Raw genomic sequence first — 12372 nt, 5'->3', positions numbered from 1 at the left:
CAGCTTTACTTGGATTATAACTTAAGCTTTCTCATTTATATTCTGATACTTATCATGTTACCTCAAACAAAAATACAGAGTTAAGCAAAAAAAAGTATTGATAGCTCAATCCCCCCAACTCCACCCCCCCCAAAAAAGAGTATATGTGTGTGTGGGTATACATTTATTCAATTCAATTCCAACTTAAACTACGGTTGGATATTTACTGTGTATATGATGTTGCTGGGGCTTCAACATAAATTAAATTATACCTGCCTCTAAGATGAACAAAAAAAAGGACATGGGCAAATACACAACTAACTACAAGTCAACTATTGTGTTATAAGCAAGTGTGATTGAAGCATAAAGAATCAGACAGCTAACCCCAAGACAGAAAGCAACATATTCTTAGGAGCCATCAATAATGTGTTCATGACCTGACCCCTCCAGGGGCTTGGTGGTAAACTAATGGTTCTGTTCTCATTTTTCCAGCTGGTATTTTTTAACATCCCCTTGATGGCTTACCTGTGTTGGAGCTTGTTGCATCGGTGCTTTGGTCACAACTTCAGGTCTCATCTCCGTCAAGGAAAATACTTGAAAATTATATCTGTTCACCTGCTTATGCTACTGCTGTACATCTGGCAGGTACATTCCTGCTACTTTCTTTATGTGACATATGGCACCCTAGCTTTCTTATTCTCCCCTTTGCGGACCTGGTTGACACTGTTGACACCTGTTCTCATTCATCATGCATGGACACTGAACTCCACCAAGTTTGGAAACTTCATGGTGCAGTCAAAAACCATCTGAGCTCCTGAAGGCTATGTTTCACCACTGGCAGTTGGGCAGAAGTCCAGCCTCTGCATCTGTAGCCCAGGCCCCTGCCCCAGTAGCAGGTAGAAGGCCACTATTGGAGGATGAGCTTCAGGGAGCTGCTGCACCTTGGATGCCTGGATGTTGGAGGGATTACCTACTACTGATTCCTGCAAAATGGACTGCAGAAAAGTCTTTAAATAATGCCTTGATTTTTTTCCTTCCCTAAGGAGGCAAAGGGTTGAATTTCCTCTGTGAAGAGAAAGCCCTAATCTAGGAGATCCACAGGGTAAGGGTTGGGCATGTGTGTATGGGAATATCTGAGGCCCAGTGTGTTTTTTTAGGGTAACCCCATGTAAAGCACCTAGCGCCCTCCCTGGAACTCAGCAGCTGTCAAAGGGTGCAATTTTAGGGGCATGGAACCTGTGTGGACTTGCATCTGACCCTGACTAACCTATGAGATATTAGTTCCCAGGTATGTTTTCCCACAGGGTTATGGGCTCTTTGCTTCCTTAGTCGAGGGTGTTTTCAACTAATACAATAAACGAATGAATGACGAATAAAAAATATTATGGGCCTGAACCTTGTATGCTTGGCTGAGCCTCTGGGGCGAGAGGAGGCGTGGCCGGGCCCCAGAACGGGACAGGTGGCGCTGGGCTTCTGGGGGCAGGGCCTTTGGGGAACGGAAGGGGCGTGGCCACGTGTCTGGGGCGGGGCGAGACGGCTTATTGCCGGAAACGAAGCCGGGTCTGTGGGGCCCGGAAGTGGAGCAGCTGCTGCAGTGCGGCTCTGGAAGCGGCTTTTGTTGGCGTCAGGCTGCGAGCGCCGGCGAGTGACTGAGATGGCGAGCCTGGGTCCGCCTTTGGAGCAGCTTGGGCGCTTGGCAGTGGAGCTGCGGCTGCTCTTGCCTCGCGTACGGGGTGAGCTGACGCAGCTGGGACGGGCGACAGCCGGGGCGGGCTTGGGGTGGGGGAGAGGCCAGGCTGGAGCACCGGCAGGGAACTGGGGACTCGGGGGAGGAGATGGCTCCGCGTACCTCAGCTTTTCCTTTTGCTACCTTTCGGCCCCCCCACGCCACACCCACAAGTTGGCGAAGCCCGGGCGACCACCGAGGAATTTAATGGAGCGGCGTTTTGGAAAAGACTCGGTGAGTGCCTCTCCTGTCGGGGATCCCCATCCCTCCCCTCTACCTGCGTCCCGACGCCTTTCCCTCTGCTCCTCTCCCCTGGCGGTGACTGCCCCTTCCCCACTGCATTCTCTCTGGGGGTACCTCATCTTACCCATTCTCAGCACCCAAGGAGTTAAAATATGAAAGCATTGATATTTGGAGATGTTTTTGAGAAGTCTCCGCGGGTAAGGGTGGAGAGGGAATGCATTATCTTCCAAGATCATGCAGCAGCTGCAGCCTCAGTCTTTTGGCATTAACGTATTGACACCTGCCTCCTCCTCTGCCACCCCTCAGATGAGGCAGCTGTGAAAGTGTCAAGGGAGGCCATGTCTCTGACCACAGTCTTCTCTGGACTTCCACTGCCGTCTCCACAGGTGGGCTTCACTTTCTTGGAATCCTTGTACTGTCTAGTTATTCCTTGGGAATCCTCATTTTCTTTCCACATTTTACACTTATGCCAGGAGATTTATTTTCCTCACCTGTCAAAGGAGATTACAGTTCTTAACTCACAGGATTGTTGTGAAGACCAAATTGCCAAGCGCAATTACTCGCACAGAGTAGGCAGGTTTTCTAAATATTGGTTCAATCTGAAGTTCACCCTGTTTAGCTCACCGCAACCTCAAACTCCTGGGCTCAGGCAATCTTCCTGCCTCTGCCTCCTGGGAGCAGGGACAACAGGCATGTACCACCACACCCAGCTAAGTTTTCTATTTTTTGTGTAGACAGGAGTCTCACTCTTGCTCAGGCTGCTCAATCCTCTCGCCTCGGCCTCCCAGAGTGCTAGGATTACAGGCATGAGCCACTGCACCTGTCCCCCAATTCCTTTTGTATCATTCCATATGTAGTCTATACACACACACACACACACGTACATTCATGTACATTTATTAATATGCATATGTCTGCTCATTTTTACACAAATGATAAGATACCATGAACACTGTTCTGGACCTTTCTTTTTAAAAAATTAACAATATGGCTTGGAAATCAGTGCTTAGCAGCACACACAAAGTTGCTCAGTTCTTTGTAATCACTGCATGGTTTTCAATAGAGTATATAAACTTAATTTAACCGATACTCTCTGTGGACATTTAAGCTGTTTCCAACTTGTAACTATTGTAAACAGTGCTGTGGTGAATTGCCTAAAACAGTCTTTGTGTACCTGTGTATATCAATAGAAAAAATTCCCAGAAGTGAAGTTCCTAGAACAAAGAATATGCATTTTTAATCTTTATTATGAAACTAATGAAAATAAACATGTTTGCTGTGATCAGGTATACTGTATGCTGTTTTTCTAGAGCTGTGTATCCTTAATTTTGGAGTAAGATTATCTTAAAATTTCATTGCCTTGTTTGATTTTTCATAGTAGTTTCAGTCTCTTTATATATGTAGATATTTTGAAATGATATAAATATCCTTTTGCTGCATACACCTACAATAATAAACTCTCTCCCCCTACACACCTTAGAGATTTGTGATGAGGAAATAAGATGAACTGTGTAAGAGTACTTTAAAAGATTCGTGGAAGAAAGTCTGTTTCAAATAAGAGTAGTAATATTACCTTATTTTTCTTACCTGCTGACTCCTTTCAAATATGCTTAGGACTTGCTGCTAAAACGCATAGTGAATAAGATAACATGAGGAGGCAGATAGAGCTACTTTTCTGTACGGGCTCAAGACAGTAGTTTCATTCAAAAATGAAAAATTAGAAGTTTGATTTATTTGAAATATAGATATATAAATATATATTCAAACATGTAAAAATATATATTCAAATATATACAATTGCCTTCTTAGGATCTCAGCACTTTAGTCCTACTAAAGGATAGCTTTTTTTAATTCCAATCTGTATGGACTGATAAATTTTATAATTGATAAAATTATGTGTTGAGGCAATGTCAGATTGCCACAAAATTTTCTAAACACTTACTCTCGATCACTGTACTTATCTCATTCCAGACTAGTAACAGTTTGTGGACTGGCACCAATCTGGACCACATTTTGGCATAGCACTGGCTTAGACTTTAGCAGAGAAATGAGGATAAGGAAAATGCGATAGCCTAAGAAAGTCCATCATGACTTAGAAGGAAAATAGTCAACCCTGAGCATTGTTGAGTCCATGCTATTTACTTTTAGTTATATATTGTGGTTATATTATATAAGAGAGAGACCTGGTTAATGGTCTAATACAGGGGCTGGCAAACTTTTTCTGTAAAGGGACAGTTAGTATATATTTTAGGTTTTGCAGGCCAGTTACCCAATTCAGCCCTTGTAGTGTGAACACAGCTGTAGATGATACGTAAACCAGTAAGCAAGGCTGTGTCCCAATAACACGTTATTTTCAAAAACGGGCAGCAGCCCTGATTTGGCCTGTAGGCCATAGTTTGCCAACTCCTGGTCTAAGATAAGGTGAATACCTTGTGGCAGACGAAGAATATCTTGGGATATAAAGTATCAGGAGTAAGTCTATCCAGCTGTTTCTTAATGATTTATTGAGTTGTCAGCCCAATGTCTGGTGTTTAGCTACCTCCTCTCTGGTATATGATGAATATAGCAGAAGGCCTAACTGATACTAGGACTTAGAAAATGTATGTGATGCTGTAGAGATGTCTGCATTCTTCCACAGTAGATGGGTTGACCACATTGATCTAATCCATTTTCTTTTTTCATTCTGAAATTGCTCTGTCACCTCATAGGAAACCCAGAAATTGTGCAAACAAGTCTATGCTGCTATCGAGGCAATTATTGCAATATACTATTCACTTCCAAAGGATCAGGGTAAGCTAATGTGCTACTATGTACACATAAGTGTTACTTTTATAGAATGAGTCTTTACTAATAAGATGGGTTATGTCCTAAGACTTTCACCTTCCCCCAACTTGAGCACGTAAATTTCTCCCTATAGGTCAAGGATAATTTTATAATGTAAGTGACCTCCATAAATAAGCCATTATGCTAAAATACAGATGCTTTGTTCCTAGACTTCCCATCCCCCTTGGCTTGCATAACTCTTAAGGTTTTTAATTCTCACTGGCTCCTCCCTCTCCAGCCCTTTCTAACCGCTACAGATGCTAGCTAGAGCTCAGCCCCCATACGCAGACCCAGACCATCTTCGTTCACCCATAACACATCACACACTATTTCTGAGCTCCCTCATAGGATAAGTGGCCTCCAGCCCTGCCTGTAGATTCATGCTTTGATTATAATCGTGCCATAATTGTAACTGAATACATGTCCTGGATCTTCAGGGTTACTCACAAATGGTTTAAACTTAAAATGTTGCATCTACAATTGTCAAGGGATCACTGTCCTTAATAAATGAATACATGCTGTCATGGGAAGATTTTGTTCCAGATATCTTTTGGAGAACAGCAGTAAGGAATGGTGGGAAGGGCAAGAAGATGACATGAGGATATAAATAAGATTGGAGTTTTGTGTTGGCGTTTCAGTTAAAGCATGTGGGTGCATATTACCTGATGGCTCTTTAGTGTTTAAACTTAGGAAAACAGTTGGTGATTTCTGAAAGAAAACCAGGCTCCTTACTCTTTGGGTTTTTGGCCACAGGGATCACCCTGAGAAAGCTGGTACGAGGCACCACTCTGAACATTGTGGATGGCATGGCTCAGCTCTTGGAAGTACTTTTCGTCAACCCAGCTCAGAGGTAGTGATGCCACAGTTTGGGTTGTCAGTTAATGAAGATTCTTGCCGCATGGGGGGAAAATTCATTTTAATAGCAAAGTGACTGACAGCTGAGAATAATGACCAGGAGGAAGGCACTTTTTAGGAGACAGGAAATTAGGTTATTGATATGTCCTTATTGATTCCTTTCCCCAGCCCTGAGAACAATGACCTTATTTCCTGCAACAGTGTCTGGGTTGCGTGCCAGCAGGTGCCTCGGATACCAAGAGGTGGGTGAGAGTGGGGGAAAAAAACAGAGAGACCTCTCTTGTCTAGCTTTCAGCTTTGTAACATGTATGTATTTTAATTTATATAAAGAGTTAAGTGAAATATATATGTTAATAGTTTATTACCAACATTAATAATAGTAATATATTAATACGTTTTGCCATTCTCTAGTTCTCATACTTTTAAAGTCAAACTCCCCTCTTGTAGCTCTGTCTTTTGTTGAACAAGTGTGGTTTGTTTTTCTAGTCCTGCCCCAAGAACAGTTTTATGGGGCACACTGAAGCAGTTATGAGCAGATAGAACAGCTAGGCCAAAAGCAGTGATTGTCCAAGAGGGCTGTGATGAGAAACATCTTGCAACCATTTTATTTCTTTTGGTGAATAAAGAAAAGCTTTTTAACCCATCTGGGTACTAGGGGATGTAGTGAGAAGAATTTTACTTTAAACCAATACCTTTGTCAACCATCCTGGGCACTTCCCTCAATAGGAACAGTGTGGTTGCTCTTTGTAATCTTGAGAGAATTGTTGAATTTCTGCTCTAATTCTAGTACTTCTGATTTTTCACTCATAGATAACAAAGCTGCAGCCCTTTTGATGCTGACAGAGAGCTTGGATCTTGTGAAGGATGCATATGAAGAAATGGAGCAGGTAAGGGACCCACTGTCTGTGCTGGTCATTGCGAGGCAGCTCCATCATGAGTAGATGAGAATTGAGTATAAAGAGAGATTTCCTGAGCATTGACTGAATAGGTCCCATTCTCACTGTTGTCCGCTGTCTGTCATCTCCCACTGCTTGTGGGTGTGTGATTTAGTACAATTCCTCTCTGTTCCATTGCTGGACAATGGAAAGTGAGAACAGGGTTTATGAAGTGATTCAACTCTGTGGCCATTAGTGAAGGTAGCTAGCTGAGGTTTTTAACATGGTTAAAAGTGTAATTTTTTTTTTTTTTTTGCATTCATTTATATCATGATATGTTTTAGGCTGTGGAAGAATGTGACCCTTACTCTGACCTTTTGAGTGACATTGAAGAGGACACCTCTGACAACTACAACAATGAGGATGATGTGTTGGGGTTTCCAACCAATCAGGACTTATATTGGTCAGAGGAAGACCAAGAGCTCATAATCCCATGCTTTGCACTGGTGAGGGCATCCAGAGCCTCCCTGAAGAAAATTCAGATCTTAGTGGCAGAGAATGGGAAGAAAGATCAGGTGGCCCAGCTGGATGACATTGTGGATATTTGTGATGAAATCAGCCCCAGGTAAGCATGATCCCCACTTGAAACATCTAAGCAGCGGCATTCTGATCTCAGCTTGTGCTGCACCCAAAGTTTTTCCCCAGTTTGTTATATTTTGACATTTTCCAAACCTACAGGAAAATTGAAAAAGTACTTTGGTGAACATCCCTACATCCTTCATCTAGAATCACCTATTCATGTTTTTTTCATATATTGATTTATTTCTCTATAGAATAGATGTGCTGTATTTATTCTTAAACCTTTTGAGAGTAAGTTGCAGACATCCGTGACATTTCACCCCTAAATACATGTATGAATCAGCGTGTATCTACTCAGAACAAAAACATTCTTATTCTTATTACCACATTCAAGAAATTTAACATGGAATATAATAATGTTATCTAATATTCAGATTCTCTAGTTGTCTCTAAGATGTCTTATATAAATCCAGGGTTCTGTCAAGGTCTCGTTGCATTTGGTTGTCATCTCTTTAGTCTCTTGAAATCTAGAACAGCTCCTGTCCTTTTCAGTCTTTTTTGAGATTGACATTTTTAAAGAAACCAGGTCAGTTGTCTTGTAGAATATCCAACAGTCTGGATTCGTGTGGTGGTTTTCTCATGATTATATTCAGGCTAAACATTTTTTGCCAAGAATATAATACAGTTGAGTGTTTTGTTCTTCTCATTGCATCATACTGGTGAGGCACATGATGTAGGTTTCTTCCATTATTGATGGTACTAAATTTGATCACTTTGTTAAAGTTGTGCCTGCTTTAGTAAAGGTACATTTTACCCAACAATTTTAAGTTCCATTGATGAACCCTGCCTGTAGCAGTTATTAAACTGGTGATTTCACATCTTCACATTTTTGACTGAATCAATCATGCCCCTCTTATGAAGCAAAGGAGTGTTTTCCCCCAGCTTCCTAGTGAAATGGGGTATGTTTCAGTAAATACTGGTTGAATTCATTCTGTATTGGTTGCCCAGTTACCCAATTTAAGGAACTGATAGGCATTTCTGGGAAGTTTCTTGATAGTTGCATCCACGGTTTTATACTGGAAACAACCTGGTTGAGCTTTGTTCCATTTTTGGTTAATAGTTATTTTTGTTTTCTGCTCTTAGTGTGGATGATTTGGTTCTGAGCATATATCCACCTATGTGCCACGTGACTGTGCGAATCAATGTAAGTACTGGCTTTGAGGGAATAGCTACACACCTAAAGGGTAGAATTTCACTAATCACTAGTATTTCCTCTAAGTTATAGGGTACATGTTTATTTGTCACATTTGGATGCAAGTGCAACAGTAATGCAACAGTTCCTGCATGTATTTGTGCTTGATGAATATTTGCTGAAGTTGATTATAATAGCCTTAAGTGTTGGTAGTTCTCTTTTCCATAACCATTTGGGTAGTCATTTAGAAAAGTCCAAAGACCTTAGAAAATGCTGCTTTGAGAAGAAAATCTTAATTACACGGTGCTTTAGGAAACTCAACCTAAAGTCACAAGTTTCTAATTTCTAGTCTAAGCAGAAGTATTCCAGGAACATACTCTGTTCTAATATAAACACATTGTGTGATTTAACCATGGAGTGTCAAGCTCTTTGTAAAAATCTCATTTTATTGTGTTCTTTCAAGTGCTGTACCCTTTAGTAGAGAGAGTTCTGTTGTTTTTATAAACTCAAGTTCTTATCTCTAATGTTACTGAAAAGAGCAGTAAAACAGCCAAATGGCTTATATTTTATGGTCAGATGTATCAATCTAATAATATTTGATAAATTAGATAGTGGAAATTAGATTCATCAAATGTACTTTCATGATGTACAAAGGCCTTGAAGTAGAATAGGATCCTTTTTGGCATTAACATTTTTTTTTTTTTGACATTAACTTTTTAAAAATCGACTTCCTAAAAAATAAGCATCTTTAGCAATATGCCTTGTCAACTATCTCAAACATAATATTTACTGTAGCAATTTTAAAATGTGTACTATATATGTCTCATTTTATGTTAGTGGCACACATATATCTCCATGTTATCTTTTTTTTTTTTTTTTTTTTGAGACATAGTTTCACTCTGTTGCCCACGCTAGAGTGAGTGCCATGGCATCAGCTTAGCTCACAGCAACCTCAAACTCCTGGGCTTAAGCAATCCTCCTGCCTCAGCCTCCCGAGTAGCTGGGACTACAGGCAGGCGCCACCATGCCCGGCTAATTTTTTCTATATATATTTTTAGCTGTCCATATAATTTCTTTCTATTTTTAGTAGAGACTGGGTCTTGAACTCCTGAGCTCAAATGATCCGCCTGCCTGGGCCTCCCAGAGTGCTAGGATTACAGGCATGAGCCACCGCGCCCGGCCTCCATGTTATCTTGATATTGGTGTTCTTAAAACTCTTTACATGGTTTTAAAAAAAAAAAAAAAAAAGGAACATTAGTCATTTCTGCGTTGTATTCTGAGCTCTCAGCAGTTGGGACAAATTCAGTTTCTACATTCTTTTTCTATTCTTTTCTTAATTAAAAATATTTTAAATTTAAAAAACTTATAAAAATGTTATAGCAATAGTACTAATAAGACTTTGCTAAATAGAAAAGAATCCATAATCCTGCTACCCTCACCTAATCAGCATGGTTTAAAAAAAAAAAAAAAAGGAACATTAGTCATTTCTGCTTTGTATTCTGAGCTCTCAGCAGTTGGGACAAATTCAGTTTCTACATTCTTTTTCTATTCTTTTCTTAATTAAAAATATTTTAAATTTAAAAAACTTATAAAAATGTTATAGCAATAGTACTAATAAGACTTTGCTAAATAGAAAAGAATCCATAATCCTGCTACCCTCACCTAATCAGCATTTTTGTTTTTGCATATTTCCTTCAAGGTTTTTTTTTTTTTAATTTTTTTTTTTTTTTATTAGGTCTTTTAAAACATTTGAGCTCTCCTTTTTATGGTAGGGCTCAGAGTGAGTAACTTTTATGTTTCTTTTCTAGTCTGCGAAACTTGTATCAGTTTTAAAGAAGGCACTTGAAATTACAAAGTAAGTATGACGACTTCCCCCCAGATAACTTTTTGAGAATAAAACTGAGTTCCTGTCCAGTCATTCTCGACTCCCAAGCCCCAGTTTGAAGGAATGGGAAAGGGTGGGTGTGGGGTTTCTTTTTTCCAACTTCAGTTGTGAAGCAGCTGAGTTTCTGCAAAGAAGCTTGCCTTTTTTTTTTTTTTTTTTAATTGTAGTTTCCTCTGTGCTCCCTCTTGAAGATAAGTTTTCCTTTGACACTATAATAAATTTAACTTTTTTTCCTATTCCATTCACAGAGCAAGTCATGTGGCCCCTCAGCCAGAAGATAGTTGGATCCCTTTACTTATTAATGCTGTTGATCATTGCATGAACAGCATCAAGGAACTCACTCAGGGTGAACGTGAATTATGAGTTTTCAGACTTTATTTGTATTCTCTTCTCTCCCTCTCTCACCATCACATCTGCTTTTGAAATGGAACTAGAATGCTTGTTGGATTGAAAGGGAGTTCCTGTCTATATTTAACAGGAGACACTATTGCCAAAGACTGTTGGCTAGGCCAGACTGGAAATTATTTATAAACCATGTGAGCGTAATATATTTTTTCTGTGCTAGATACAAAAAATAATTACACAGGTTTGTGTTCTGAATCGCTTCTCAGAGATTCCTAGGGAAGCTGCCTTATTCCTTATTTGCAATATAATATGTTGTTTTTCATTGTTAAAGATGTTGATGGTGTCAATAAAATGCTAACCTGCCAGTGATTAAATAAGTACGCTTCCAGAGTTTCTTCCTACCACAAATACAGCGCATTGAGACTAGAACATTGCTTTCATTTGGTTTTACAGGTCTAAAGATCTGATTCTGATCAGAAGTATATTTAAAACAAAAACACTTAAATTTATTTAGAAAAGATAACTCCAAAGCCCCACTTAGTATTTCACCATGTTATATAATATTATTCTTACCAGTAAGTTCTGAATATTATCCCAGGTTACTCCAGCCTCTAAAATATATTGGTATTGAGCTTGTTTGTTAGGTTTGTCCACCTTATTGAACAGATTTGTTTTCCTTATACATACTTACATTGTCCTCTGTTACATGTGTCCCCAAATATAAACATCAAATTTTTATAAATCAAAGAATTTTAATGTATAAGAGTTTATATAATTTTTAGGGCCTTTTTAGTTAATCCTTTTGCATAAGCATCACCATTGAATTATATTTTTGCATCAGTCTGGAGTATTACATCTTGGAAAGCAGGGTAAACCTGTAGTGATGTATATTCTGGTGACCTGAATTGGGCCTTATCCATGTACTACAGGTCTCCACCACCTCCGGTGCCAGTCCTCTTCCCTCTATGGCTGTAATTCACCACATCTGCCTTTCTCATCTCTTCAGGTATAATCAACAACAGCAGTTATTCTTTTGAGTGACTACTGTATACTTGGAGTTGAAATTCCTTAAGCCAAATGAGTTTTACTTTTTTAAAGTGCCATTCAGTACTTTTAGCCAGTGTCATAAAGAGAAGGAACTAAAATCAAACTGACAGTGCCAAAGCAACAAAATAACATAAAAACATCATAATTTTGTACAAAAGGAGTCCAGTTTTTATACTTTTCATATAGAGCCTATTTTTAAATATACTTAATAATTTTTATATTTCTCTATTGGACCAAATTCATGTTATTACTATCAGACTTGTGGGATACTTAATACATATCGAACTCTACTAAAGATTTATCTATAGCTGAATAATTCTCTCAGGTCCCATGTCATATATTTTATAACTTTGTTTAGTCATTTTTGGATCTTTGAAGATAATGGTCTGGAATAGCGCTGATCAATGTAATTTTGGATTACCTAAAAATTCCATTTTTGGATAATGTCCCATTTTATCGTAAATATAAGAATAATGTTAGGTCCTTTCCCTTACCTATAAGTTAATGAATGTGTTAATGAGCAGTAAAATGGTTGTGAAAAACCCTGAACCCCCCAAATCTGAATGTACTCTGAAAAGGTATCTGATAGCTTTTCAAATGCTTCCTTTTGTCACTCAATCCCTGCAGTTTCTATTCTAAGACAACTTGCTCTGTCACCCTGGGTGTAGAGTGCAGTGGTGTCACAGCTCACAGCAACTTCAAACTCCTGGGCTCAAGTGAGCCTCCTGGCTAATTTATTTTATTTATTTATTTATTTTTTAGTAGAGACGAGGTCTGGCTCTTGCTCAGGCCTGTCTTGATCTCCTGACCTCAAGCAATCCTC

The 12372-nt window shown here is 39.4% G+C and overlaps 2 protein-coding genes across 15 annotated transcripts in view; both read left to right on the top strand.

The window, feature by feature from the left end:
• TMEM62 (transmembrane protein 62) overlaps positions 1–1359 on the top strand; it is a 39589-nt gene extending 38230 nt beyond the window's left edge. For all 14 annotated transcript variants that reach the window (XM_069461032.1, XM_069460987.1, XM_069460964.1 and 11 more), the window contains one exon: positions 472–1359. In XM_069461032.1, coding sequence (XP_069317133.1) covers positions 472–789 — 318 coding nt within the window. In that variant the 3' untranslated portion in view covers positions 790–1359. The remainder of the gene's footprint in view (positions 1–471) is intronic.
• A 234-nt stretch (positions 1360–1593) lies between these two features.
• CCNDBP1 (cyclin D1 binding protein 1) lies at positions 1594–10879 on the top strand. Its single transcript, XM_069460931.1, has 11 exons — positions 1594–1712; positions 1880–1939; positions 2255–2334; positions 4657–4738; positions 5525–5621; positions 5795–5868; positions 6437–6513; positions 6846–7126; positions 8224–8284; positions 10081–10127; positions 10406–10879. Exons 1-11 carry the CDS (start codon positions 1634–1636, stop codon positions 10518–10520), a joined length of 1053 nt encoding a protein of 350 aa, XP_069317032.1. The 5' UTR covers positions 1594–1633; the 3' UTR covers positions 10521–10879.
• The last annotated feature ends 1493 nt before the right edge of the window (positions 10880–12372 follow it).

Source organism: Eulemur rufifrons, chromosome 2 (assembly GCF_041146395.1).
Source record: "Eulemur rufifrons isolate Redbay chromosome 2, OSU_ERuf_1, whole genome shotgun sequence".
NCBI classification, from domain to species: Eukaryota; Metazoa; Chordata; class Mammalia; order Primates; family Lemuridae; genus Eulemur; species Eulemur rufifrons.
This window is presented reverse-complemented; position numbering and strand designations above follow the sequence as displayed.

What these genes read in the sequence shown, in the direction of transcription:
- CCNDBP1 (XM_069460931.1), top strand. Translation starts at nt 1,634, where the DNA reads ATGGCGAGCCTGGGTCCGCCTTTGGAGCAGCTTGGGCGCTTGGCAGTG. An exon ending in TTCACTTCCAAAGGATCAGG is followed by an intron (nt 4,739 to 5,524) that starts GTAAGCTAATGT and finishes TTTTGGCCACAG; the next exon opens with GGATCACCCTGAGAAAGCTG. An exon ending in TGTGATGAAATCAGCCCCAG is followed by an intron (nt 7,127 to 8,223) that starts GTAAGCATGATC and finishes TTCTGCTCTTAG; the next exon opens with TGTGGATGATTTGGTTCTGA.